This window comes from Scardinius erythrophthalmus (genome assembly GCF_964197995.2).
Source record: "Scardinius erythrophthalmus genome assembly, chromosome: 5".
Classification (NCBI taxonomy): domain Eukaryota; kingdom Metazoa; phylum Chordata; class Actinopteri; order Cypriniformes; family Leuciscidae; genus Scardinius; species Scardinius erythrophthalmus.
In genome coordinates this window covers 33,083,064-33,110,688 of record NC_138225.1, presented here as the reverse complement: position 1 = coordinate 33,110,688, position 27,625 = coordinate 33,083,064, and the positions used below count along the sequence as shown (strand labels likewise).

Below are 27,625 nucleotides of genomic sequence, written 5' to 3'. Positions count from 1 at the left end.
TTCTATACAGTAGGTGAATTCTGAAGTCAGATCAGTGATTACAGATAAAAAGTTAAAACTGTAGAAAGAGTGTCGAGTGAAATGTATTTTTCATTTCACAAATTACATTTGACTTCATTAAATTAAGCAATTACAATTCAACTTTTTACTCAAATTGTTATTCTGACAATATGATGAATGCAATGAATCAAAACATTATATTAAATTAGAAGCATGTAAAACAGAATCATTTAGTGGTCTCATATTTTTGGACCCCATTTTGTGTCACCAAAATGTTGATTTAAAGGAATAGTTATTTTAAAAATCTAAATTCTGTCATCCACATTGTTCCAAAACTGTATAAACATAAAAAAAGATATGATTAAGAACACTGGGAACCAAACAGCATTGGAACCATTTACTTTTATTGTTTGGAGAGAAAAAAAAAATAACACAGAGACATTTTCATATCTTCTTTAAAAATCATACAGTTTTGGAATGAGGGCAAGTGACATTTTTGGTTAGAAAATCCCTTTAGCATGAGCATTTTCACTTAGGAGAAGTCATATTTAAAGTGTTTACTCATCTGCAAAATGTTAAAATGACATATGGATGTTTTTGAGACATTTCAGATTTAGAAGGTGTGTAGATACACTCTTTCAAAGATGTTATACAAATGTTTGTACACAAATGTCACTTTAAAAAGATCACTTTGATTTCCAGATGATGCACTCTTTCACAGACATCTCAGTGACACACATGTGCTTACTGGGAAGTCCAGAATCAACTTAGAGCAAATCCTTTTCCAAGTCTAGAGGGAATTAATCGTTTAACCTTTTAACATCCTTTGACAAAACATGAGTCCAGCGGTTGTCGGTACCGAACCTGCATGACGCATGACTTCTTGGGATGGCCAGGCTGGAATTTTCCATTCAATGCCGTTGAGGTAAAGAAAAGCAAAACAATTAACGGATGACAGAATGCGACCGGGTTTATCTAAGCCCTGTTAAGTAGAGCCATGTTTGTTTTCTACTTTTTCTATAAGTGAGCAGGACCAGTGGAAAATTCCCACTCCGATCCACAGGTATCAGACCACTGACTAAATGCCCCCCCTCTTCTTTGTAGAGGGATGGGTGCACAGGGATAGTTCAGTTGTCAGGGCTAGCGCACTAGCCCATTCGGATGTGTTCGCCCAAGCTGCAATGACACATTTCTTAGAAAATGTTATCTGTCCCCCCACCAAATCTAGATGGGTACAAGCTGCGTGCATTTGAATCTAAAGGCTTGCTAATGTGCTTGGGTTTCCCAACGTGCTTGATCTGAAAGAGATACGTGCAAAAAGACACCTTCAACACCTGTCCATTCACACGAAACTAACTTGAACCCGACTTATCTACTTTAAATCACTGTTTTCAATAGACGTGCAGTACTCTTTGTGTACTGTCTTTGTGTACTCAGGTTACAATACAATGTCCCTGATGCACAGGCAGAGGAAAGTACTTTAATGCTCATGCTTTTGCACGACCACCTCAACATGTTATTCAAAGCATGTAAACAACATCCCCCATACACAAAAGAAATATATTTCAATATATTTTTTTTCTGTATGGGCCACTTTGAGCTTTTACTAAGTTTAAAACAACTCCGGGACTCAGCAACATTATCCTGTACCTTAAACTGGCTCAAAGACAACTAAAGACCTCACGGTAAACTAGGCCACATTACGCAGCAAAAAGCGTCATGTTGACGTCATAGCTGTATCACATTTCTTTGGAGCAGCGTCCTAGATCCTGATACTGATTCCCAAGCACAAATTATAAGTGGAGTTCAGCCCCACCATTACATTATCAGTTACTGCACTGTATTGACGCAACACACACTAGACTAGTTTATTTTTATATTATAAGAACAATGTGGAGTTACAGTGAACAATTAAACCATCTTAAACCAGCATGCATTTACATTCAGGTGTGGTGTTGATCTAGCTGATTGACTAGAATGCTGTTTACCATCGAAACTGGTAAATCTGGCAGACCAAATTACTGGAAAAGTTAGGTCTTACCTGAGTCCCTAAGCAGGCCATCATCATGTGTGTGAGGAGTTTGGCAGCAAACATGAGGAATCTAGAGCACAGCACATGAGAAACAACGGCCAAGGCAAACCCTGCGGGTGAAAGACAGACATATACTATACAAAGTCTTGAGGATACTGATTTCTTGTCACATTACGGTGGGTTTTGTATCCCCTCAAGCATGTAGACAGGACTGTAGTGAGTTACCTGAGATACAAATAAAGCCAGCAGCATAGAAGGCCTCGTTGAATGAAGCAACACTTCCTGTCTCTGCAAATGCTGTGTAGACGGACAGATGCGTACAGGCACACTCGACAAAATTCTGACTGTCGTCCACCACACGACAGAATTGACCATCAGACAGCCAGCTGGAGAAGAGAAATACCAAAATTATCATGACAAGCCACATATAATGCTATATTTAAACCTGTATCAAAACGAGACTTTTGTTTTGTTTTGTTTTTTTGCTTGAGTTTTGTTTTGTTTAAAGGTGAAGTATATCATTTCTATTCCACTAGTGGCACTATATTAAAAGGTATGGAACAGTCTTCCCACATCATTTATTGAGGTTTCTAAAGAACAGTTTAAACAGAGAGTAAAATTGTTGTTACTAAGTTGTTTGAATTTTCCATATGGGTTTGTGCTCTAAATCCAATTTTAAATTGTTTTATAATATGTTTTTAATTTGTTAAATATAATTGTTTCTATGGAGATTGCCACTAATTAAGCCCCTTGAGGGTTTTTCGGCAATTGTCCATCACATTCTTTTTGTGAAATGTATAACACTGTTTTTTATGTTTTTGTTGTGAAAATAAAATAAATCAAATCAAATATATTATATGTAAAAAAATAAAAAGTAAATTATTCTTAAAAAAACTATTAATCAATCATTTCTAGTACAAAAGAAAATGCTCAGTTTGCTGTTGGTTCAGGCTGTGAAATGAGAATTTCAGAATATTTTAGGATCAAGTTCAATGCGACAGATTTTTCTGTGAGGAAACACAGAAATCTGTTATATTGGACTTGACTGTCTGTTCATCTAAATTAAACTTATGCAACACACTAAATTATCATTCCAAACAAACTCTCAGTGAACTCCCAGCTATTAAGCTGTCACTAAGATAAGTTAGCTGAAGGAATCATTTAGTCGCTCTAGGGTGTCATTTACGTTACAAGGAATCACAATTGCATGATAATAAATGGTTCCAAAAGTTCCCAAAAAGGTCCCAAAGTTATCAGAATACATATGCTTTAGGATAACAGATATTCTAAATATTAATTCTGAGAGCAATCTGTTTTAAATCAATCCAAACCTGCAGAGAATTCAGGGACAAACTGTACAGCTAACAGTCGTGCCTAAAAACAGTGAAATGTCCTCTAGAATGGCTTCCTGGCCAAGAACACACAGAACTTTGTCTGTCCTAAAGAATGTGTGAGACAGGCCTTAAAAGACTCCGTCATGGCAGGTCACAAACCCTGACCCTTAAAACTCCACACTGTACACACTGTCTGTCTCACTGATGAGTGTGAAAAACATGGACAAGGTCAGAGCTTTACTTCCAGATGGTCATCACATTTGGATGAGGAATTGAGAAACGCCCATTACCATAACTGAATTTCAGCTCCATCCAGAGGCTTCCTAAAGCTCAGCGTGCGATTGCACACTGCAAAGACAGTAACAATGGCGTCGATTTTACAGCGAGTCTGATGATGAACCATTGAAAGAACGCTAGGACGACTTGAGCAGGATGTTTCTCAGTGATACACTACTCAGTTTGGCGTTCATCATGAGATGTTGCAACTGTAATTCCTCACCATCAGCATCCATAAGTGTTTGTCCATCAACCGATGTGTATACTTCTAATTTATTACAGTGCACATGTGGCAACTACATCATTAACCGTACCAATACCAGCACGTACGTTACATGAATGACAGATGTAACATTAAAGGTGCTCTAAGTAACTTTTTTACCTTAACTGAACAGCTTCGGAGTCATTAGAATGGTTATATTACTTATTTCGGGTTGAATGGTGGTCGTTTCGCACCCCCCTGGTGCCCGTGAGCGGAAAATTCGCACTTGCAACTTTGAGCCGGCGGGCCGCCGGCCGCCGCGTCAGGGAGTATCGCGTGATATCAGGTCTCGCGATGTAAACAATTGCTTTACGGCCAAAAGAAATCTGCTAAAATGCTGTCATTATTGCGCTCCCTCACGCTGTTCGAACCCGAATGAAGAAGACGTTTTAAAGAATGTCCCATCTGCTTTGATGTCGTTGATCTACAAGCCTCTGGTATCTGAGAATCGCCAACAAGTTTTTACAACAGTGTTGTCAAATATCTATTCCGAAGCTGTGGGGGGAGCTCTAGAGAGAAACCTGCACAGCTGCACTGGGTGTACTGTACACAATGTAAAACACAAAACTACGTATTTTGAACACCCGATAGTAAATATATACATCAATAATTAATCATACACAGGTTGTGATTCTGAGGAGCAATAGTTGGTCCAAATAAAGTGGGTACTGACCCATCTAATGGATAAGCATTTTGAAAATCCCATTTAGACCTCATGGAGATTTGAGAAGCAATCGTCAAAAGGTTATACTGCTGTTGTATCGCTAATTTTAACCTCTGACTCTTCACATCCTCATCCTTTGAAAGTGTTTACAAAGAAAATTTGCTTTTGCGGACCATCTACAGCGTTTGAGGGCGGGTCAAAGTAGACGTTGTGCACAGGCGGACATTAGGCAAATGTGTTATCCAGTGAAGTGTAGCCGTCACGGAAGTGGGATTCAGAGTTCAGAGTCAATTCTTTATTTTGAGAGACAATCACTTTTTCATCGTGCACTTTCAGCTTCACAGCTTTGCAGATCGTTTACATTCACAGACAGCTACATTACACATTGCATGAAAGGGAAAATTCAAAAAAGCATATTAGGGGCACTTTAATAATAACAATACGCACGTATTTATGCTTCATAATTACCTTTCGGCAGCCTGATTCCAAAGCAGGCACAGAGATTGGCGAGGTTTTCCACGTCGATCTGGAGTGTGTATGCGGTAAACAACCTCTTGACCGTCAGCGAGAGGTTTAGAGCCTCTGCCAAGAAGACTGACTGAGAAAACCTGCAACAAACATACATATAGATTATTCAAAATGGACTCAGCTAGTATTTAGAGTTTTTGTAGTCAGTTTCCCTATTCCAAGTGCAAATAAAATCTCTATAATCACTATAAATGCCATATCCATGAGGAAACCACATAGATGAGTTGTAAAGGCACACAAACCATCTAAAATCATAATTACACATTGAAGAAAAGGAGACAACTTTAAATTTCCAACTCAACAGTGTCATCTGCTGGACACTTGCTTGAGCCTACTTGACAAAAGCTACATTCACTTTTGTTTAAGCAACTGTAAATCAAACAAATACAAATATAATACAGTATTGATGTATTCAGGGATACAGTGAAACACTCTTTCACCTTGTCATTTAATGCGCTGGCTTTTGTGTTGGTGAGGAACCAGTGCTCAGTACTGTATTCTGTGAAGTGCACTTTACGGCAAGCGGACGGGGCCATGCTGTCGGCAGGAAGGGCTGGCACCTCGAGCAGGGTCTCAGGCAGAGTGAACGTGTCTGTGTTTTTGCCTGTAAATGTGTGGCCGTTGATCTGAGTGGGGTACCAGTGGTGAGCAGCTATGGTGAAATACGGGCAAGTATCCAGTATGGTTGTGCCTCTGAATGGAGTATAAAGGAAATCAATGCATACAAGAATGAGCTCAGGTAAAAACAAACAGAAAAAAAATCATATTAATGGCAATAAATAGATCTCACCTCTTTCCTTCTGCCTCACACTCAATGTCCGTGAGCAGACTGAAGGCAAAACGCTCCGCCACTTCAGCGAGCTGGCTCAGTCCTCGAGTGTCCGCACGGCTGGGGTTTGCCATGGCGCACAGGAGGTCATAGGTCAAGCTGCGGCTGCTGTCTTTTAGAGGAGTCCTCTCAGCGTCATTTAGAATCTGTGAAGTGAGGTTAGGATAATTAAAAAGTTGAAAAACTTTAACAATATTTACACTTTGCATACAATAAAATTTTAATTGTAACATTAATTTTAGAAAACCAGTGATAAAATAATACAGATTAATTGAAACTTTGTTGCCAAGACTTTCTTTTACACAATGGAGCCTTGTGGCTGCACATACAAGCATTGTACTCCTAGATAAGACATTTCTATGAACTTCAGGAACAAAAAAGCATTGTAAAGAAAGCTATCTTAATTGATCTCTGGGGGGCAATATGTGGCCCCTCATTGTTCTTTTAGACCGAAAGTAGATCAGCTGGATTTCCTGAACTACCCTATTCAAAAATTCTCAAGACCCGGCTAACTTTAAATAAATCCTCACCTCTCTAAATCCAGATAAACATGTTTATAATTCATTGTATAAATATATACAGTACACTACTGTTCAAAAGTTTGGCATCTGTAAGATTTTAATGTTTTTGAGTGAAGTATCCTATGCTCACCAATGCTGCATTTGTTTGATTAAAAATACAGTTAAAACAGTAAAATTGTGAAATATTATTAAAATTTAGAATAACTGTTTTCTATTTTAATATATTTCAAAATGTTATGTATTCCTCTGATGATAAAGCTGAATTGTCAGCACTCGTTACTCCAGTCTTCAGTGTCACATGATTCTTTAGAAATCATTATAATATGCTAAAAGGATATTTGGTGCTCAAGAAACATTTTTTATTATTATCAATGTTGAAAACAGTTGTGCTGCTTAATATTTTTGAGGAAACGATGATTCATTTTCAGGATTATTTGATGAATAGAGAGATCAAAATGTCTTTACTGTTACTTTTGATCAATTAAGAAAAGAAAAAATAAAGGAAAATAAATTGTACTGACCCCAAACTTTTAAAGAGTACTATGCTCTACATATCAAAGGGTTGTTAGTGTAATGAAAAGTGATTTTACACTCCTCGGGCCCACAACCTTGACATGCTTACCTTGCTATTTAGATAAGGATTTCCCATTTACTACTATTATTTTTAAATTAAACTATTGAACTTGATTAAAACCCTAAACCAAAGTACCAAATCCTAATTCTAAAATAGAATCAAAATATAATTTAGTCAACTTTCCTTCTGAGGAATCCATCAAAAGGACAAAAAGTCAGAAATGTTGACCCTTAATGTTTAGGTCAAACACACACACACATTTCCATCGTTTGCTCACCTTGCTTAGTGCATCTAACACTGCTGTTAGCTGCTCTGGATTGATGTCCTTACTAACTTTATTGATAAGCCCCTGCAAGACACGGTTGATGATGGTCTCATCCAGAGGCTGATGTAACTGGTCCAGCAGGGCCCATATTGCCTGAGCCTCGGAGTCCAAAACCAGGGTTACATTAGCCAGCCCGAATTCTGGGTGAACCCGTGCGCCACCGGTGGCATCAGACAGAACCACGCGGAACCGTTTGGGTGTTGGGTTGGAGGAACCAATGTTTGGCGTGAGTGCCACGTCCAGACCGGCACTTCTTTGTCCTATCTCAAAAGTCAGGGTGCCCTCCGCCATGACGAAGTCCTGTCCTGCCACAGCAGGCCAGATCAGATTGGGTCCTATAGATTCTGCTTTCTGAAGCTCCTGTGAGAGTAGATGACACACATTACACAATTAACACTCAGACATTTACTCCGAAAGTCACTTTCCTAAGAACTTTTAAAGTAGCTGTAGCTGCAAGCTGGTCAGAGGTTGACAGAGGAGAAGATTTAAAACTTAAAATTCAGATATTTTAAATCTGCAGAGAGATGATTACATGTTCTGTTTTTTCCCCCCTTTGAGGTGTGTAACATGCTGGAAATTAAAAGCATTTCCTTATGCCTAAAAGTGAAACAGTAGGTAATAAAAACTGAAAAATGGAGGAAAGGAAAGGGTGTGCTAGAGGTACAAAAAGAGCAAAAAAGCTGGCATGAGAAAGCATTCCCACAGACTGATGTATTTTTGGCGTAAAACCATATTCGACTAGTCAATCCTACTTTTCCAGTTCCACTATGCAACCATATATATTGCCTTTGAAGTATCTTCTGTGAACTCAGTGGCCTAATTGCTCAGAGCTCTTATCTTCTCTACATTCATCATCTTAGCTCATGAATTTGACATCATCTCAGGCCTCTCATCACTAATGAGGTCACATTATGTAATGGGGTCAGAGAGGGGCGTAGGCTGGGTAGTTGTAGCTGCTCTTTGATTACAGCCAATGAACAGTTACTAAGAGTAATGGAATTATCAGCAAGTGAGTTTGCAATGTAATATTTTGGTAGAACACACATAATCGAGAAAGTACTGTATATGTATTATCTATGCCTCTAGATCCTGCATATTATTGTGCTTAATGCATATTTATTGGTATTTTGGGAGAAGTTTCCCTCTTAAAATGAATCTCACCTGCATGCGGTACTTCACAGAGATAGCGGATGCTGTACTGGAATCCCTGTAGACCTGAAGACTGACGCTTGTGGCACTGAGGGTGACCACGGGTAGTCTGGAGCCCTGGGCAAAGTACACCAGCCCCCGTGGGTCATCACTCTCTAGCATGGTGACGTTGGCAAAACGGGCAGTTTGGTTTATGGTGGCACCCTCACCCACTTTATAGACCTCCACCAGAAACCACACCTCATACTCTGGGTCCTGTAGTACACAGTCAAGGAGCAAGATGATTAGAGAAGCTGTTTAGGTGGATTCCTCTTAAGCACTACATAAAAACAATTATAATCTAAATGGACAGAAAGTTCAGAATGAGACTTAGGCCGTGTGTCCACCAAAGCGTTTTTACTCGGGGTTGGCGTGTTTTTTCAATTGTTTTCAATGGGAGCGCCGCGTTTTTAAAACGCCATGAGCGCAGCGAGGCGCTGAGCGTTTTTTTTCACGCTGAAGCGCCGAGCGCTCTGGGTAAAACGCAGCGCTCATCACTGTCACTTTTTACCCAACCATCCAATCACAGTGGAGGAGGGGCGGGACAAATACCACACCGACCAACCGCCACATTCTGCTTGTACAACGTCAACAGATGACAGCAACAAGCATAATAACAGAAAAAAATAATTTAAAACCAGAACCAGAGAAAATACATTATATTGTATCGACATTGTTATGTAGAATCAACACAGAAACAAAAAATCTGTGTGAAATGAGATACTAGTAACACTTTCGCGGATATTCCGTATCATAACGAGCAACGTGTCTCAACCCTGGTCTCAACTGAAAAAAAAACGCAACGCTGCCAAAACGTTCTCAAGCGCCCACAGCTAGGCGTTTTCAGCAGAGCGCCTAGCGTTTTCAGCTGGCTAAAAACGCTTTGGTGGACACACGGCCTTAAGGCCAATTCACTCCGCAAAGACAAACGCTAACAAACACATTTGTTGGGTTTTGTCGGATCAATGCGTTACCCCAGGGGGTCAGGGTTTGTTTTCATTCAATCAGCATTTGCCGTTTTCTGCTGGGGCAGTGTGAGCATGTCAGTTATTTTTCATAAAATTCTAAATCCAACGGCCAACTTGTTTGTTGGTGTTTGTCTGTGCAGTGTGAATTAGCCTTTTGAAAAACAAACCAAAACATGACAAAAAAACAGAAAGAAACAAAACCTAAACCTTGTCTGGCCGGACTTCCAACTTGAGGGCACAGAGTACTTCTCCCTTCCTGCAGACGGATGTGCCCGAAGTCTGCTGCAGCTCTCTGGTCAGATTCACTCCATGACTGACCACTGAGTGAACTGTAGCGCTGAACGTGACTCTCCAAAACACCAACACATCCTCATATGCTCTGGAAACGAGGGAAAATGTTTCTTTTTGGCATGCATATCTACTGAACACTGATTTGCAGTATTGAAAGCACAACATAATCTTAAATATCGATGATACCTGTTTTCCTGTCTTTGCAGAAAGAGTGTTGCTGTCCTGTTCTCTGAGTCCTCATCCAGAATCTGACCCAACTGAGAGCTCAAACTGAAGCCAACTATACCGTTCTGAAGATCACTCCCTGTTGCAGAGAAGCATTAGTAGCTTAGCTCATATATACACTACCGTTCAAAAAATTGGAGTCAGTAAGATTATTTTTTTTTTTTTAAAGAAATTAATGAGAAATGTTCTCAAAATAAGGATACATTTGCTAGAACAGCAAATCATCATATTAGAATGTTTTTTTTTTTAAGGATCATATGACACTGAAGACTGGAGTAATGATGCTGAAAACATTTTACCGACCCCAAACTTTTGAACAGAATGTACTGTATTAAAGAAACAATAAGAATGGCCAATATAAAAGAGTTTCAGGCCAGCTGACTGAAGTATCACTTGCTCTATCGGGCAAATGCTGCATTGTCACTACATATTACGTTTATCTATAATATTTCTTGATCATGTACATGTTTCCTTTCAAATGTAAACAGTTTCTTGTGATGTATTGAACAATGTTATTGTGTTGACCAGGGCCGGCTCTAGCCCTTTGGTTGCCCTAGGCAAGATTGAGTTTTTGAATGTTCATTGATGAACAAACAAAAATGCTCTAATAGTCACTCCAACACTTCAACAAGCAAATTATGACTTGAAGAATCAACTGTAAATTGTTTATACACAAATTCTACAAAGAATGTTCAAGGATATTTACCAAATTGGATTAATTTAAGCAAATTCTGACCATTAAACTGGTTTAACTATACCTTCTACAAACAAATGTGCTATTATGGATAATGTATGTACCACTACAAAATTAAAATATTTAAGTTCTTTTAGTTCTATCTCAAATAATAAAATATTAACAGTTGTTTCTGCCATTTCTATTCACCTTCAAAGTAACTATAGCTTAGTGACAGCAATGAAACGTCCAATATTAGGTGATGTAGGCTACAATACTAAGTAAATTTATTTCATTGGACACCTTAATAGCTAAGATGAGAAGATACTATATTCTCACTCTATACTGAGCTTTATTTTTTATCTTCTTCCTTTCTCCGTTTTCGTCCATGTGCACCAGAGGTTTAGACCGCTTCATTTTCGATCAACGCGCCAGCAGCTGAGCACTTCCCTAACGTAACGCAACCCTCCCGCCCCCGCCCATCCAGAAATGGTCGACAAAAATCATAAATTCAATCTAATAATCAGGTTGACAAGTAATTAAACGTGTGGTTGAGGGGGCGCCCTTTGCCCTTTGATCATGTTTAATAAACATGTTTTATTTCGCGTTTCGTTCTAATTTTATGATTAATATGGGAAGTAGATAGGGCGACACTAGAGTGCGTCCGCGCCCCCAACACATTTGTCGCCCTAGGCAACCGCCTAGTTCGCCTATATAGCAATCGCCGGCCCTGGTGTTGACAATGTTATTATTTGGTTGATTTGTTACCAAAGTAGCATTACTTAGCCTGCTAAAAATAGATGATGCTTTGTGAAATCTGAAAGAATGACTTCCAAAGTATCAATTAGAACGATCTTAAAATGATCCATTTTGCACAATATAGCAAATATTTAAAACATATATATATATATATACTTATATATTTTTCACATGTACATGTATACAGAAATTACAAAAAATCAGTTTATAATTTTTGTGGTGGAGCCAGTGAAACTTTTAGCAGGAAAAGTACAACATTGATGCAGAAAAAAAATTGTTGTGACGATTGTAATGTAATGTAATGACAGTAATGTTCTCACCCAGAATAATGATTTTGGCAAAGGAAGTGAACCCCAGTTCATCTGGCACGCTGACAATCTGCGCTCCACCTTCTGCCTCGCTGAGGTAGATAAAGAATGCCTCCTGTCCCTCCGGCTCCTGATCATTCAGTATGAGGACACTAACCTCCACCTCGTTCTGTCCCTCCAACAACGTGACAGTTTGGGTCTCCAAGGCAAAGTCCTCCCCTTCCAAAGCCCATGTGCCATTATGCTCCTGATGAAACTGGGCTGCATCCCCCTCTGGGGTTCTGAGTCCTGAATAAGCCCTGATTTTGGCACTCACCACTCCTGTGAGCCCTACCGACCTCCGTACTCTTAGAGCAAGCTTCTGTTGGGGCGCTCCTTCCTGACTGTCTTCAGAAATGCGTACTATCGCTGGTCCTATGCTCAGAAATCCGCTAACAACATCATTAGCACGAATGGTAACTGTAGCAACACTATGCTGAGGCACAAGTCGAGGCTGAGCTGCGATTGAAGGCAAACTGGTGCTGAGAACACGCACGCTGGTTAAGTTCACATAAAAATTCTCATCTGGTTCAGTTAGGGAATCATCTAGAATGGACAGTTGAATGGCAGCAGATTTTTGCCGGGAATCAAACAGAAGCTGCCCGTCTGCTACTGCTGCAAAATCCTTATCAGGTTGGGCAGTGCCAGGCCATGTCTTGTAGGAGATGCTGGAACGGTTGCTGCGGAAGCCGTAGAGGCGCTGGACGTAGAGGGTGATGGTCTGCACGTCCTCCTCAATGACCAGCTGCCGAGAATCAGGATGAAACTGATACAATCCTAATGGCTCCACCTCAGCTACTGTGTAACCAGTCCTGAACGCACAGCACATATATCAAAACATTCAGATACCAACAAGAATTAAGAGAAAGGAGATTTGTTTTTTGAGAAGAGTGTTACCTGAGACGGGCTCCACCAGGTGACTCTGACTCTACAGAGGTCAGGTAAATGGCATGTGCTGTGACAACTGACATGTTATTTACAGCACTGAGAGAGATCACCTCACTCCTCTGACCATAGGCAAGCATTACCGTGCCTTCAGATAAAGAGAAAAAGAAGAACAGCAGTGTCAGTTCATCATTTCTGGATTTTTATCATATATATATTTATATTAAGTAATTTCTCTCTCTAGGGCAAACCTGATCTTGGTGAGATGTCTCCTGGCTGGTAGCCTGGTGGAGTTTGGCCTGGGGGGAACCCAGAGCTCCATCGGACGGTTACGTTCCCATATAAGCCTGTCCGTGTCACCAGCGCCTCACACTGGCCACTCTCTGTGTCTGAGACACGCAGGGCCAAAGAGGCAAATCCAACCTACAGCACAAGGAGAGAAACATAATTAAGATTGACTTTCAATACAAAGCATTAGAGACAATCAGTGAATAATAAGTAGATTATGTTTTTATGTTTTTTGCATTGTGGCATTATTTTCATAATAATAAATGTAAATTTAAAGTTTCATTTATGCTTATTTCTTCATTATAATTTTTTATGTAAAACACTGTAAAAAACTGTATCATCAGCATAACAAGTTTTCATTTTTCTTTAGATTTTTTGAGGGATAAAATGTGACCTGGACACTTTTCACATTTTGTGAAGATTGCTTAAGACTGCACAGGAAGCATTTCCCTTAAAATGTCAGGAAAAATATTGCCTATTGCCATTTGTAAATATTGTGAAAAGCTCTTTTGAGCAATTGTCACTTATTTTCATTCAATTACAATAAAGTGCACTTTTTATAGTTTTTAGAGGTATCACTGCAGACAATAATATATGCAAACAATAATATATAGGTAACCTTTACAATAAGGTCTTATTTTTTAACATTAGTTCATACATGAACTAACAAAGAACTAACAATGAATGAACAATATATTTTACAGCATTTATTAACCTTTCTTAATGTCAGTTGATAAAAAAAGTCATGTTCATTTTAGTTCACAGTGCATTAACCAATGTTAAAGGTATAGCGGAGGATTTTTAAAATCCTCCTAAGTCCTCCTAAGTGTCAATCATTCTGGTGATATGTTTACGTAAGGCCGTCGTACGTGCTCGTGCACACGATTCACACGATGGCGTGCGCTCAAAACACAGGTTGGGCTTCCCACTGATGCCTCAGTCGCGAAGTTTCTACTTGACAGGTAAAGTTTGGCATGCTATTTGGAGAAATCCATTTAAAATCACTGCTAGTAAAAGTTAATGTAAGCTATGATTAGCTCGTGCATGCTCTTTCAAAAAGTGGAGAGGGCGGATCTTTTCTAAAATTCGGGAAAAACCTCCGCTATACCTTTAACTGACACAACGTTTGATCTTAAAAATGTATTTAGTAAATGTTGAGATAAAAATAAATTAAGATAAATAAATGCTGTAGAACTATTGTACATTGTATTTAATGTAGTTAACTAATGTATACATTAAATAAATAACTAAAAATACTGCCCCGACTACAAATGATGTAATATAAGACATAATAGTTGTGTGCCATCTGGTGGTGATATTAAAAAGTGTTTTATGCAATATTAGACCTCTGCATTAGCTGCCACTTCAGGAACAGAAACGACAGCCAGCTTTGATTCCAGTTGAATTCTGGGAGGTGAACTGAGCAGGGGACCAATCAGAGTCACATCTGTCAGCTCAACACTGAAGTTAAAACCTGTCGCAAAGAACACCTGTAGAGGACACATTCAAAATATCAATACAGACCGTATTAAGGTTGACAAGTTTCTAATAGTCCTTAAAAAATCTTATATATCATTCAAAGACAATAAATCACACACCTGGCTACTAAATGGCACTTTAACGCTGGCCTCTTGTTCTCCGTCCTTCACCAGTATGTTCCCAGCGATTGTGTCCTCTGTAAAACTCTGCCCAGGGGTTGTAAAACTGATTCTGTAACCCACACTGGCATTGCCAAACGCCCCTGCCAGCCTGTTCACACTGATGATTAGTTGTCTACTTTGGTCCGCCACGTTAACAACCACTGACTGGTTTTGAGAGTAAAGGACAAACACCCCGTGGGGTTCGTCATTGGCCCGGACTTTCAAACGGGTGCTGCTGCGATTTATATCCAACTCTGCGCCTCCCTCCACAGAGATTAGACGGAGGATGTACGTTTCTTCCAACTCAGGCACAGAGTCGGGAAGCAGGGTGAGGACTATCTCTGTCACGCGCTGTCCTGCCAGGATAGTGACAGAACCCTGCAGAGCAGCAAAGTCACCTGATGTGTCTGCATCACTGAGGATTTCCCAGAAAACCTAAAAAAATAAAATAAAAATGGGGCTCATTATTACATAATTACAATACTATCACTACTGTTTCGGGTCGATACGAAGAAGTCTCCTATGCTCACCAAGGCTGCATTTCTTTCTTTCAAAATACAGAAAACTGTAACATTTAAAATAAGTTTTATTTTTTTTAAAGGATATTTAAAACATTCCTGTGGTTTTTTTTTTTTAAAAAGTGTTTGTGTATATTATGCTTTATGTTATGCTTATATTTTTTACATTTTTTTTTTTCTTACCGTGATGTTGCCCATAACACCCTCTCTACGTGTGATAAGGAGTGATATTTTAAGCGGGCCTTCGCTGTCAGAAGGCTCACTGTAAATGCGCTCTTTCAGGTCCTGTTCTGTGAACTGTACTATGCCATTGGGGTCTCCAAACTTCTCAATCTGGAGAATGAACACATTGTACACAATTGCAAAAATGTCACATTGCTGTATTTACAGTTTTACCCTCTGTTTTCTAGAGGTTATCAGTCACTTTTTGCGTGCTGAGCAGGACGTACCGTGAGTGTGACAGATCCAGCTTTGGGGTCAATGCCAATCTCTCCAGAGAGGATACTAAGCACGACAATAAATTTCTCTGTGACCTCCACCTCACCATGAGGCAGGATCTTCAGCTCAATGCTGCGCACACCCCCTTCCCCATCTCTGAAACCGAACGTCCCGTTCACTGGTTCACCGATGTCTGTGTTTACTGATGGTAAAACCTCATTTGAGTTTGGACCTAAAATCTGCCATATTACCTGAGGAATAGAAATGATACAAGCACATGTCAGATAAACACTTTGAATCTGTGGTGATTCCTTTAAGACAGTACAGGAAGCACTTAAATATCATGAAATGTCTTCCCTGCTGTCATTTATAAATATTGTAAAATACTGTTTTGTGCCTTGCCACGTATTTTCATTAAATTGTATTAAATTGCACTGTTTAACCCAGCCTTTAGAGGCATATTGCAAACAATAAAATAAAATAACAGCCGCCACTGCTTTGAACCCTGAATAAATTACAAATCAACATCTTGCAAAAAGAAACCAAAAGGAAAACCAAAATTTTATAGAAAATAAAAGGAATTTCTTCTCCAATATATTGGTTTTATTTTCCTGACTAATAATTAACATAATTATTACTGTTTAATTGATTATTGAAACTTACTTTGAAGAATACATATTCTTTTGTCTATGAATAATATAAAATCTACATTAAAGTAGCATAAAGGTCTGTATTAAATCATGGATTCACCTCACAGACCATCTTCTGAGTTTTGATCCACCAAAATATTCCACAATCCTCATTCACCACATTATTAATTGCATACAAGTCAATAGAAACAACCAGTTTAGGATCTGTCTGTCCTCTAAGTGCTTCCCCACATGTAAAAAACTGATATTTAATTGGATATGGCATCAGAAGTGTGATGTCATAGTCTAGACGGGGGCTCACCGTGGCGTTTCCCAGCAGCCCGTCTGCCCTCTCTACAAACAGGGTCAGTCTGAGGGTACTGTTGGGGTTTGGAATTGTGATGGCGCTTTGGTTGATGAATCGTACCACACCATTTGGCGAGTCACTTTTGGCAATTGTAACTCGTGCAATTAGCTGAGCTCCAAGTATGGCACCTCCTGTGGCACCGGTGAGTTGTATCTCAAATATCTCATTAAATTCACTGTGGGAAGAAAAAAATATGTTACAAGTTAATAAAACGTACACTCAGCAACAATACAATTTTTAACCAATTCAATGAAAGCATGTATAGCAATGAAAGTTAATAACCCCATCCTTACCTCTCTGTGTCATCCACTATGGAGACATTGATATAGCTGAGGGATTGGCCGTGCTGAAAGGTGATGGAGCCATTGAGCATAATGTAATCTGAACCAGGTTGAGCAGTCAAACCTTTGGAGATAAACTCTACTGTGACCTGCCCATAGGATCCAATACGCCTCAGTACAGGGATGGACAGAATTCCTACATCTTCCTCAACTGTGACACAAAAACAATCGGAAAGACTGAGTAACAAATATATGTATGTAATGTACCATACACATTTGTATCCCAGTGTAATTTAATATTATTTATATACCATTACAGTATTTATTTATTCATTATTATTAAAATTATTAAAATTTTTGTGATTTTGTATTTTTTTGTCATTTTTATTGCTTTTTGTGTTTCAGTATTTCTATTTTGCTTTATATTGCTTTTATATTTATTTCAGTTTTAGTTTTAGTAATTGTAGTACTTCAAGATTTTTGTGTAATATTTATAATTTTCACTTTACTTCAATTATCAAAAATGAATTTGAATATTTTTAGTTAACAATAACAACAGTCTACACATCAATGCGTATTGTTATCGAGATTATTTGATTATTCAAAGTAAACAATTTCTCAAAATTACCATGTCTTTCATACTATACACGATAGTGATGGCTAAATTCAATTGTAACATTTAAAACTATTAATTTTATTTCTAGTTAATATATTTTTGTTTAATATATTTTAACATTGGTCTTTTATTGGTTATTGTTCAAAACATGTTTACCTGTATATTTTTAAGAAAAGGAACATTCTCTTCATTAAAGAAAAAGGTAATAAATACATAATAAATAAAAAAGTACCAGTGATGTTGACATATTTGGGGTCAAACTCCAGAATGCCCTCAGCGTTGTCATTTTTCTGGATAATCACCATAAGGGAGGACAGATTGCCAATAGCTGGAGGCTGGTCAATCTGTAGGCCATACTCTCTCACTGTAAAATCCATTGAACTGAAAACAAGAGGGAAGAAATAGATACATTTTCAGCAAAAGTATATAGCTAGTACTATTCCAAGCTACTGCATGACTTGGGTTTCAGATAGCAGGCTGAACTCTACCTGGCATTTAGAAGCTCTACTAGAGTAATGTTGAGGAAAAACTCCTCTGGTCCTTCTGGAAGGTCATCATCGAGTATAGTCAGTGTGATGACCTTTGAACTCTCCCCAGGCCTGAATAGCAGCCGACCAGAGGACTGTCCAAAATCTTGTCCGCTGATTGCAGTTCTGCCTTCCGTGTGGTAACTAACCCACACGCTGCCAAACAGACCCATGGAACGAACAATGGTCACATTTACCTGGTAAGAGACAAGACACTGTTGGAGCCTCAACTACCTTTGAGAAAGGGTTCACAGATATATTCATTCCCATCTCTTACAATCTGTTACAATTTATTCTAGGAAGTTGGCAATGGACAAAGCTAACTTAGCATACACAGAACTTACCCTGTGTGTCTATTTTCAAATGCAATATAGTCTTATTACCTCTGAACAGCTCCATTATACTCAACAAGCACTAAAAACACAAAGTCTCTCATTAAGAAAACTTTCCAGTGTTTTTTTGTCTTTGGATTAATGGTTGCTAGGCTATTGCTTTATGGAAGTTTCAAAACATTTTCAATGACTTTCCCAGTCAAGGGGAACAGGCAGAAGCACTTATAGTCCTCTGGTTGTGGTTTGTATCTCAGCAGTGGTAATGACATGTAAGGGGTCTCACAGCTCTGTCCTCTTCAGTGGCACGCAAAGAGGCTTGAGAGAAGGAGAAGAGCCCATGGGGAAGGTCACTGGCAGCCATAGTGATGGTGGCAAGTTGTCTGTCGGGGTTGATTGCTGAGCCCGGGGTTAGAGAGCTCAGTCTGAGCTGATATACACGTCTTTCTTCTGGAATCACATCATCCAGTGCCTACAGAAACAGGGAGAGGTAATCAATTTTACTTTGTGTAAAGATGGTTTACATTTTTACAGTTTGCAGGGGAAATATTACGCTGGGTCTAGACAGGGAACAATGGGATATACTACATTTAAATTATACATTTTAAAAGGAATACGTACTAGTATTCTGATATGTCTGGAGGTTGTTTAAATATTGACACGGAACAAAGTAGTGTATCTGTTACTGTTCATAAGTTTGGGGTCAGTAAGATTTTTTTTTTATTATTTTTAAAGAAATAAGTACTCAGCAAGGATGCATTAAATGAATCAAAAGTGACAGTAAAGACATTTATAATGTTACAAATTATTTATATTTCACTTAAATGCTGTTTTTTTTACTTTCTATTCAAATAATCCTGAATTTATATAACAGTTCAAATTGTAATAATATTTCACAATATTACCATTTCCACACTATTTTTTTTTATATGCAGCCTTGCTGAGCATGAGAGACTTCACAAAAACAATTTTTTTTTTTTTTTTTTTATCCAACCGGCCACACACTTTTGAACAGTGTATTAATCAACAGTTTACCTTGAGCTGAATAATAGCGGCAGACTGCCGGTCTTTCATAACAACTTTGCCAGAGGTCCCCTCAAACTCTGTATCTGCAGCTGCACTGATGTTCCAGAAGATCTCAATCTCACCAAAGATGCCTGGACCTCTTACGAGACTGCAATTGACAGGGCACAATCTATCTTCAGATGGGGTGTTTGGGAAATCTGTTTTGATATTTTTGTTTGCTGATTCTGTTCGGTGACACCAATGGTGCAGAAATTAAATATACAGTAATCTCTTTTATTTGGAGAAGGTGAGCATTTTACCTGACCAGAGCTGTTCCATTGTAATTGTCTCTTGGTTCACCAATCAGAATGTTTCTGCTAGAATCAGCTATTCCTACAATTCCCAGGGCACCCACATCAGCTTGGATAACAACTGTAGCAACACCTGATGGAGAGAAAAGCAAGTAAATGATGATTTTGAACACTACCTGTCAAAAATTTTGACACATGATATATACTTGATAATTGTTATAATATGTTGTCAAACCTCTAACTGTATCAATGACTGGCTCATTCTTTGGAGAAAGAAGCTGGATGGTGAATCTCTCCTCTCCCTCCAAGACAGCATCAGCCAAAGCCTGAATCACCAGAGTTTTCTTCGACTCAGTCTAGGAACGATAAAACCATTTAACGACTGTGAGTATCACACTGTGGCACAAGTAAAAGTGCTGTTCATATTCATATTAACCAGCCATACCTACCCCATTAAAAATGAGAGTTCCATTACGAGGGCTTAGGTCATCTCTTCCCTCTTCCTGCAGAAGCCAGATCAAATGCACCACTCCCTCACCTCCTGAGCTACGCACTACGGTCAGTGTAGCTATGGAAGCTGGGTCATTTAGGAACTGAGGCTCAGACACAGAGATCTGAGAAAAGATAAAAATATATATTATTTTCAGTCAAGCTGATTATGGCCTCGACAAACCACAAAGGTATCCAAGCATTAATTATTCTCTCAATAGCGACAGTAGAGAAGTTAAACTAAGTACAAGGTTACATCTTATCAAAAAAAAAAAGAATAAGTTACTTTATATACAAGTAACTTTACAGTTACTACAGAAATACCCCAGAGATTCCGAGAGCATGTCAGTATAATTATGATTTGTAAGATTATGCAAATATCATGACAGAGACAAAACACATACAGTAGGTAAGCCAAATGCTAATATTGGACTAACATTCATAGATGTTATTGGTAAATTTACCATTAGCTCCTCAAACCCAAACCGGCCAAAAGGTGAATCATTGGCCGGGATGCTGACTACTACAGATGTCTCGTCCCCTAATCTGGCACCTCCGATGACTTGAATCAGTTTGACCATAAATGTCTCTGTGGACTCCACAATTGTGTCATCAATAATTGTGATCTCAATATAAGCAACTGCCTGCAAAAAGAAAAAGAAAAAAACACACCAATACACATATAAATTGGTTGGTTCACATTATAATGACAATCATTCTTATTCTATATTTCATATCCAGTCTCTTTAGTTTTACAGTTTTTGTGCAGCAAAATCCCCATCATTTACTGAAACAGCTAGTTCAAAATATCTAGTTACTTAAAAGTAGCATTCTTACAGTTTTACTGTCACATTAGTTCCAGTAGCCTTTACTATATATATATCTGTTATATCAATAGTCATAAAACTCCAATCAGCCTAAAAGGGGAAGAGAAGAAGCACAAGGTAGATAGGAAATGACATGTGTTCGAAATCGCCCCCTACCCTCATTTACTATTCCCTATTTTTTACATTAATCCACTAATATAGTCCACTCGAATGAAAACGAGTGAGCGAATTCGGACACTGAGTGCGCTGGAAGGGCTGCCGCTTTTGCATCATTTGCACTTGCTGTTTAATAATTATTTGAAGGTTAACGAATTGTTAATGATTTTGGACATAGTCATGCTCTCCACAGTGGGTGCTTCTCATGTATCATTTGTGCATACTCACTTCCTTTCCTCACTTCCTTTCCTCACTTCCTAACTCCACTCCTCTTTAGGATGTGAGGGAAGGATGCAAGAAAAGAAAATGAGGAATCGAAGGAATCGAAGGAATCGAAGCTTGTTTGTACATGGGAATGTACAATAAAAAATGTTAATCTTTACCTGTCCCTCTTGAAATGTGAGATTTCCAGAGGAAGGACTAAAGTCCTCAGTGCTGGCTGTGACTGCTTGTGCTTCCCAGTATAGCACCAGTCTACCTGATCTACCGGCCATTCGCATGACGGCCAGGCGAAAGACATTTCCAGGTGATGGTACCTCAAATGCCAACACTGCCCCAGAGATATCCTAAAGGACAAGGGGATTGTAGAAGTGTGTTTGTTTTTGATTATTAATAAAGACAAAATACATGATACATTTTTACAGCTAATAATGTATAAAAAGCCAATAAAAAAAATTATACAAAATTAATTGTAAACCAACCTTTGAGACATTGAAACTGAGGACTCCTCTTGGGTCATCATTCTCTTGGATGGTGACCACTGCTATCTCCAGACCAGGTCTTTTCACACTGGGCTGGCCTGCTCCAGTGTCTCCACCCAACAGTTCAACTCTGGTGATGTTTACAAGGAACGTCTCAGCCAGTTCAGGAATATCATCCTACGAGCAAACACAAATATACCATCCAGGGATTAATAAAGTTCTAATCTATCCTATACTATCTAAATGCAAGTCACACACTTCATTAGTTAAACCCTTTAGACATCCCATCCATGCATCTCAACATAGGTGATAATTTAGAGAGGAGACCTAAGGTCTGGCTAGGACCAAGGAACAGGACCGGAGCACACAATGTTTAAATTAATTTTGTATTCGTACAAAACGACTAATGTTTCGACGTCCATGTGTCTTCTTCAGAGTAAAAGTGATAAGTGATAATTTCTCCAGCAGATTCTAAACAGCTTCTGTGCAATTAATATCTAACAACATGCTGATTTATGTCAGTAGTCTTTCAGCCCAAACAAATTCAACATGTGGTTTTTGAGGCTGAACAAAATGCAAAAATATCTAACGACCACAGCAATTTGCAGAGAATGAGCTATTCCAAGAGCAAACAGAAAAAAATGTGGGGTTTTTGTGGTGATGATAGTAACTGGCTGTTGGCTTGTGCTGTAGGCAGTAGGAGGTCAGTCTGTCTCCTCATCAGCTTCTGCACAGTGTGTCCTCAGACTGAGTGACTTGAGACTAACTGTGAGGCTTAAGGGGAAGGGAGCCACTGTGACAGTGGGTCACATATACTGTAACAACCTCGTCCACTTACCCCGTGTAAAGCTCTTAGCCCTAGCCTGATGGTTGCTATTTGCTACTTATTTTCCTCCAGAGAGCACTCAAGCAACAACACTGCAGGGGACAACAAATGAAAAAGTGGCACACTAATAGCGATACAGTCCTCTCTGACACTTGTGCCTTCCTTGCAGACCTTTAGGGAAGCGGGTTGATATACCTCCAGTCTCCATAGGATAATGTACTGGAGGGGGCGACATATGAGAAGTGGGACGCAAATGGCGATACAGTCCATCTTCTGCTCTGTCATTGCTACCAATATCGCTTCCCTGCATCAGGGAAGAGTGTTCACATCGTCTCCATAATAATTATAGAGGGGGTCCAATGTACCCATTCCTTGTGCCCATTTATTGCATTTGTTAATCTACCACTTGACTTCTTCATAGGAAAGTGGAGTGCCTGCTCAAACTGATCTCATGGGAGGCCAACACCATCTCCAGCTCTTGTGCTGGAAAGGGGGCTTTGGGCGAGGGAGCATTTTTCTCCATCGCTGCTCAACTAGCCTTTTTTTTGCCTTTTCACAGATGTCCAGGAGTCTATGTCCTGGTCCAACAGCCACTATCCCTCTGGGATGCACCATGTGCCTCTGACCACCAGGCAAAAACAGGCAAGAGAGTGGATCGCAATCAGCAACCACCTCCATTATCTCAAAGCCTTGTTTACCACTTCTCTTCTCTTTTCTTTATTTAATTACATTTTTCCAGAGCTTCTTTTTTTCCTTTAGAAAGCTTGCTCGATCCCCTACCAGAGGAGACCTAATGCAGGACCTCATGGTTTTGGGTCCTCAGATCTGCAAGCCGAAATTACCTCCCTGAGGCCCTGTTTAGGCCTTCTTCGATCACAGGCTTCCACACTTGCCTTCTGACCCTCCTGCCAAGAACAAGTCCCTGGCAGTGGGTCAGAGGGAGCTACGGTGGCTGTCGGACCCAGGACACAGCGAGGGATGAACGCTGGAATGCTGCAGACTGAACTTTTGCCCTTCTAAACCTCTCGACCACAGAGTTAATGCCAGTACCAAAGATATTTGGGCATCAAGAAGGAAATATTTCTCTTTCTCCTTTATCCCCGATGAGTTCAGACACAGATGCCGCTCCGTGGCAACATTAGCAGTATATTAGTACATTAGGGGCCCTATCTTGCACCCAGCGCAATTGACTTTGTACACCGGCGCATGTATCATTCCTATTCTGCACCCGCGCACAGCGGACTTTTCCCTCCACAGACGCACGTCGGTAAACTAGGAAATACACTTGCGATCCCCGGGGCGGTTCAGCGCAAAGAGGAGGCGTGTTCCGGCACAAACATTCCCTGATGCTATTTTGCAGGTTTAGAAATCAATTCCACCACTGACCAGGAAAAACCTAGTTTAAAGTCATTTGTTATTCATTTGCTATTTTAAGGGCGCATGCTTGGCCATAATCAATGTAGCGTGTGCACAACACACATACACTTTGATTCTCTCATCTACACAGAAGCTATGAAGGACTAAAAATGACAGAACGAAAAATAAATAAATAAATAAATAAAAGTAGAAATAAATAAATAAATGCAGAAATAATAGTAAAAATAAATACATTTTGGTAATATAAATGGCTATTTCTGTATTTTTACATGTATTTATTTATTTATTTATGCATTTCTATATGTATTTATTTATGTATTTCTACATTTATTTATATATTTATGTATTTATATATTTATTTATTTATATATCTATATATGTATTTATTTATACATTTATTTATTCCTACATTTATTTATTTCTGTATTTCCACATTTCTACATTTATTTATTTCTGTATTTCCACATTTCTACATTTATTTTTCCCTGCGCATGTATGCTAATTGACCAATGGCTAAGCCACGCCCCCAAACGCGATGAGCCAATCACAGTACGCATAGCTAACCCAAGACACTTGGACGTTCTCTGCTTCCTCGTCCACTGCAATGCATTGCGGTTATCAGTTTTCATTCGTTTTTATGTTTTTTCTTGTCATTTTGGCTTTAAAACAGCGTGTGTGTGTGATTTTGGTTGGGTGACAGTTGTAGGTTACAGTTTGACAAGAGTACAGTTTGACAAAAGCACAATGTTGTGTTTTACACAAATATAAGTAGGCTAAACACTTTGCAGTTTTAATTATGTCCTGTATGAACAAAATGGAGTATGTTTTTATGTTTCCACTGTTCGATCGCGCCCCGACGCCCGCTCTCTGACACACACACACACACACACACACACACACACATTCCAGCAATGCAATCTTGACATCGCAGCCTGTTCATTATTCTGCGCGCCCACCAAACGCGAATAGAGCGTCAAATTCGCGCGTATCCGCGTCTAGTTCGACGCTTGAACATTTTGAATCCAAAGCGAATAGGACGCGCGTATAAAGCGAGCGTTTGAAGCGAAATAGCACCAAACTATAACGTTTACACTGTGAACTGTAAATCTTTGTACTGGAGCTGAAGCTTATCGGCCTTCTCAACAATAAAATTATTAATATAACCCTCCAATGCATATTTAAGGCCCTTTTGGTGACATCGAGATGATATATAATCTTTCTGTCTCCAAAAAATCATCAATTGCCTCCTGTGAAATGTCTCAGACTGTGACAGCTGCCAAAGCGCCTGTTACCGAATGTTGACTGAGTGAGTGGAGGGGGCGTGGTTAGCCATTGGTCAATTAGCATACATGCGCAGGGAAAAATAAATGTAGAAATGTGGAAATACAGAAATAAATAAATGTAGAAATGTGGAAATACAGAAATAAATAAATGTAGAAATGTGGAAATACAGAAATAAATAAATGTAGGAATAAATAAATTTATAAATAAATACATATATAAATATATAAATAAATAAATATATAAATACATAAATATATAAATAAATGTATAAATACATAAATAAATACATATAGAAATGCATAAATATATAAATAAATACATGTAAAAATACAGAAATAGCCATTTATATTACCAAAATGTATTTATTTTTACTATTATTTCTGCATTTATTTATTTATTTCTACTTTTATTTTTTATTTATTTATTTTTCGTTCTGTCATTTTTAGTCCTTCATAAGAAGCAACAGTTTTCATTTTTGCAAATCATACATTATTACAATAGATAGATAGATAGATAGACAGATAGATAGATAGATAGATAGATAGATAGATAGATAGATAGATAGATAGATAGATAGATAGATAGATAGATAGATAGATAGATAGATAGATAGATAGATAGATAGATAGATAGATAGATAGATAGATAGATAGATAGATAGATAGATAATTTATTATAAAAGCATACATCTAGCTTACACATTTACCCAAATTATCATACGCCTGTTTAAACGAAGTTAATTTGGGTGGGTTTCTCCATCCCCAATGTAACTTCTCTCTCTTTTACGGCCGTGACGAGAGCGTCGGTCTCCTCGGCTGTGAACCGCTCCTGGCGCGCGCCTGGCAAATCCGCCGTTACAATAGCAATCCGCTATGGAAAAAGCGCGTCTGCTCTTAAAGGGAATGTGAGATGTCGCTCTGATTGGTTTATTTCACGTTACGCCCAAACCACACTGATAAATAATGAAGCTACTTCAGACCAACCCCTTTTAGATTTGCGTCGGGCGCAAGAGTCATTTATCCCGCCGGTATAATAGCAACAGCGCCCAAGACCCGCCCACAAAGTTACTTGCGTTTTGCGCTTGACACTTGCGTTTCAGATTGTTAAAATAGGGCCCTAGCAGTACATTAGTACACATAGATTGTGTGTACCAACACCCGAAATAAAGCGTGGATGCGGCGATGCACACTTTCTACTGTAAATGCTAACATCCATCTTGTTAAACACACAACAATAAATAAGACTCACAACACACAAGAGCACTTCCTGAAGACAAAGAAGCTCATAACGTCTAACGCAGGTGCCCTTTTACAGTCTTGCCGGCACAGTGATGTTATATGACTGCCTCGGCCAGTACAATTGGCATGATTTCACACATGCTTAGACACCGGCGCATGCTGAGGGCATTCCCATAGATTCAACACTATGACGCAGAGTTGAGTTCCCTAGTAAGGTAGTAGTTTCTTTGATGAAAGTTTAAAAGAACAGCATTCATTTGAAATATAAATATTTTGTTATACATTTGTTTACTATCACTTTTGATCAACTGAATGTGTCCTTGCTAATTAAAGTATTAATTAATTTATTTTAAATCACTAGTGTATAATACAAATTCAAAAATGTGAAATATATTTACAACATTAATGAGTAGTCAATTATGTAATTGGTTTTCATGTTTGGCTTCTAACAGCATGATAAATATTAAGCCACAGTTGTAAGTAGTCAGTAAATTAAGTAATCAAGGTTTAAACTTACAACTTTTAAATTATCAGACCAATACACCACAGCATCCCTATGCTTAGGAATCATTTTAACATATTGAAGGTTTTGTTATTATATGGCATCCCAGTGAAGTTGTGGTACTCACCGGCAGGATGGTAATGGATACCAAAACAACAGTAGCATTCTCCATCATGACGACTGTGGACTCTTTGGCTACATAGTCAGTCCCCTCACTAGCCTGATTGACAGGTGGCAGGTGAAGGGCTGCTTTGGTGGTGTAATAAACTAATACATCCCTTGATGCCCCTTGATCTCTCACAATACTTAGTGTAATATTGCTTGGGTTCTCTGAAGTGAAAGGCATAAAAAGGGAAAAGAAATTACATCACTGTCTTTCAAGAGCAAATATTTTCAGATTGTAATGAATGGGGCAATTATGTATAACAACACTGACAAATGAATTCCTCCCCTGAATTCATCTTAACTATTCCAAGACTAAGTATATATCTAGAAAATATGTACATATTTCTTCTCGGTAATTTGGATTACAGGAAATGTTGACTTTAATTTTTAGCGGTACACCACAGCAATGTTAATTGGCTATCTTAGCCAT

At 38.8% G+C, this 27,625-nt stretch overlaps 1 protein-coding gene across 1 annotated transcript in view; it reads right to left on the bottom strand.

Moving 5' to 3' along the window:
• adgrv1 (adhesion G protein-coupled receptor V1) overlaps positions 1 to 27,625 on the bottom strand; it is a gene marked incomplete at its 5' end in the record, with an annotated part of 147,089 nt that overhangs the window by 63,639 nt on the left and 55,825 nt on the right. The window contains 29 exons of the mRNA XM_081366996.1: positions 2,042 to 2,142; positions 2,258 to 2,418; positions 5,037 to 5,176; positions 5,537 to 5,789; positions 5,887 to 6,071; positions 7,298 to 7,705; positions 8,507 to 8,749; positions 9,709 to 9,880; positions 9,979 to 10,096; positions 11,770 to 12,608; positions 12,694 to 12,829; positions 12,933 to 13,104; positions 14,316 to 14,459; positions 14,568 to 15,044; positions 15,311 to 15,460; positions 15,577 to 15,816; positions 16,517 to 16,736; positions 16,855 to 17,053; positions 17,691 to 17,839; positions 17,947 to 18,182; positions 18,601 to 18,786; positions 19,350 to 19,488; positions 19,640 to 19,763; positions 19,866 to 19,986; positions 20,080 to 20,244; positions 20,584 to 20,763; positions 21,486 to 21,668; positions 21,804 to 21,980; positions 27,158 to 27,360. Coding sequence (XP_081223122.1) covers positions 2,042 to 2,142; positions 2,258 to 2,418; positions 5,037 to 5,176; positions 5,537 to 5,789; positions 5,887 to 6,071; positions 7,298 to 7,705; positions 8,507 to 8,749; positions 9,709 to 9,880; positions 9,979 to 10,096; positions 11,770 to 12,608; positions 12,694 to 12,829; positions 12,933 to 13,104; positions 14,316 to 14,459; positions 14,568 to 15,044; positions 15,311 to 15,460; positions 15,577 to 15,816; positions 16,517 to 16,736; positions 16,855 to 17,053; positions 17,691 to 17,839; positions 17,947 to 18,182; positions 18,601 to 18,786; positions 19,350 to 19,488; positions 19,640 to 19,763; positions 19,866 to 19,986; positions 20,080 to 20,244; positions 20,584 to 20,763; positions 21,486 to 21,668; positions 21,804 to 21,980; positions 27,158 to 27,360 — 6,221 coding nt within the window. The remainder of the gene's footprint in view (positions 1 to 2,041; positions 2,143 to 2,257; positions 2,419 to 5,036; positions 5,177 to 5,536; positions 5,790 to 5,886; positions 6,072 to 7,297; positions 7,706 to 8,506; positions 8,750 to 9,708; positions 9,881 to 9,978; positions 10,097 to 11,769; positions 12,609 to 12,693; positions 12,830 to 12,932; positions 13,105 to 14,315; positions 14,460 to 14,567; positions 15,045 to 15,310; positions 15,461 to 15,576; positions 15,817 to 16,516; positions 16,737 to 16,854; positions 17,054 to 17,690; positions 17,840 to 17,946; positions 18,183 to 18,600; positions 18,787 to 19,349; positions 19,489 to 19,639; positions 19,764 to 19,865; positions 19,987 to 20,079; positions 20,245 to 20,583; positions 20,764 to 21,485; positions 21,669 to 21,803; positions 21,981 to 27,157; positions 27,361 to 27,625) is intronic.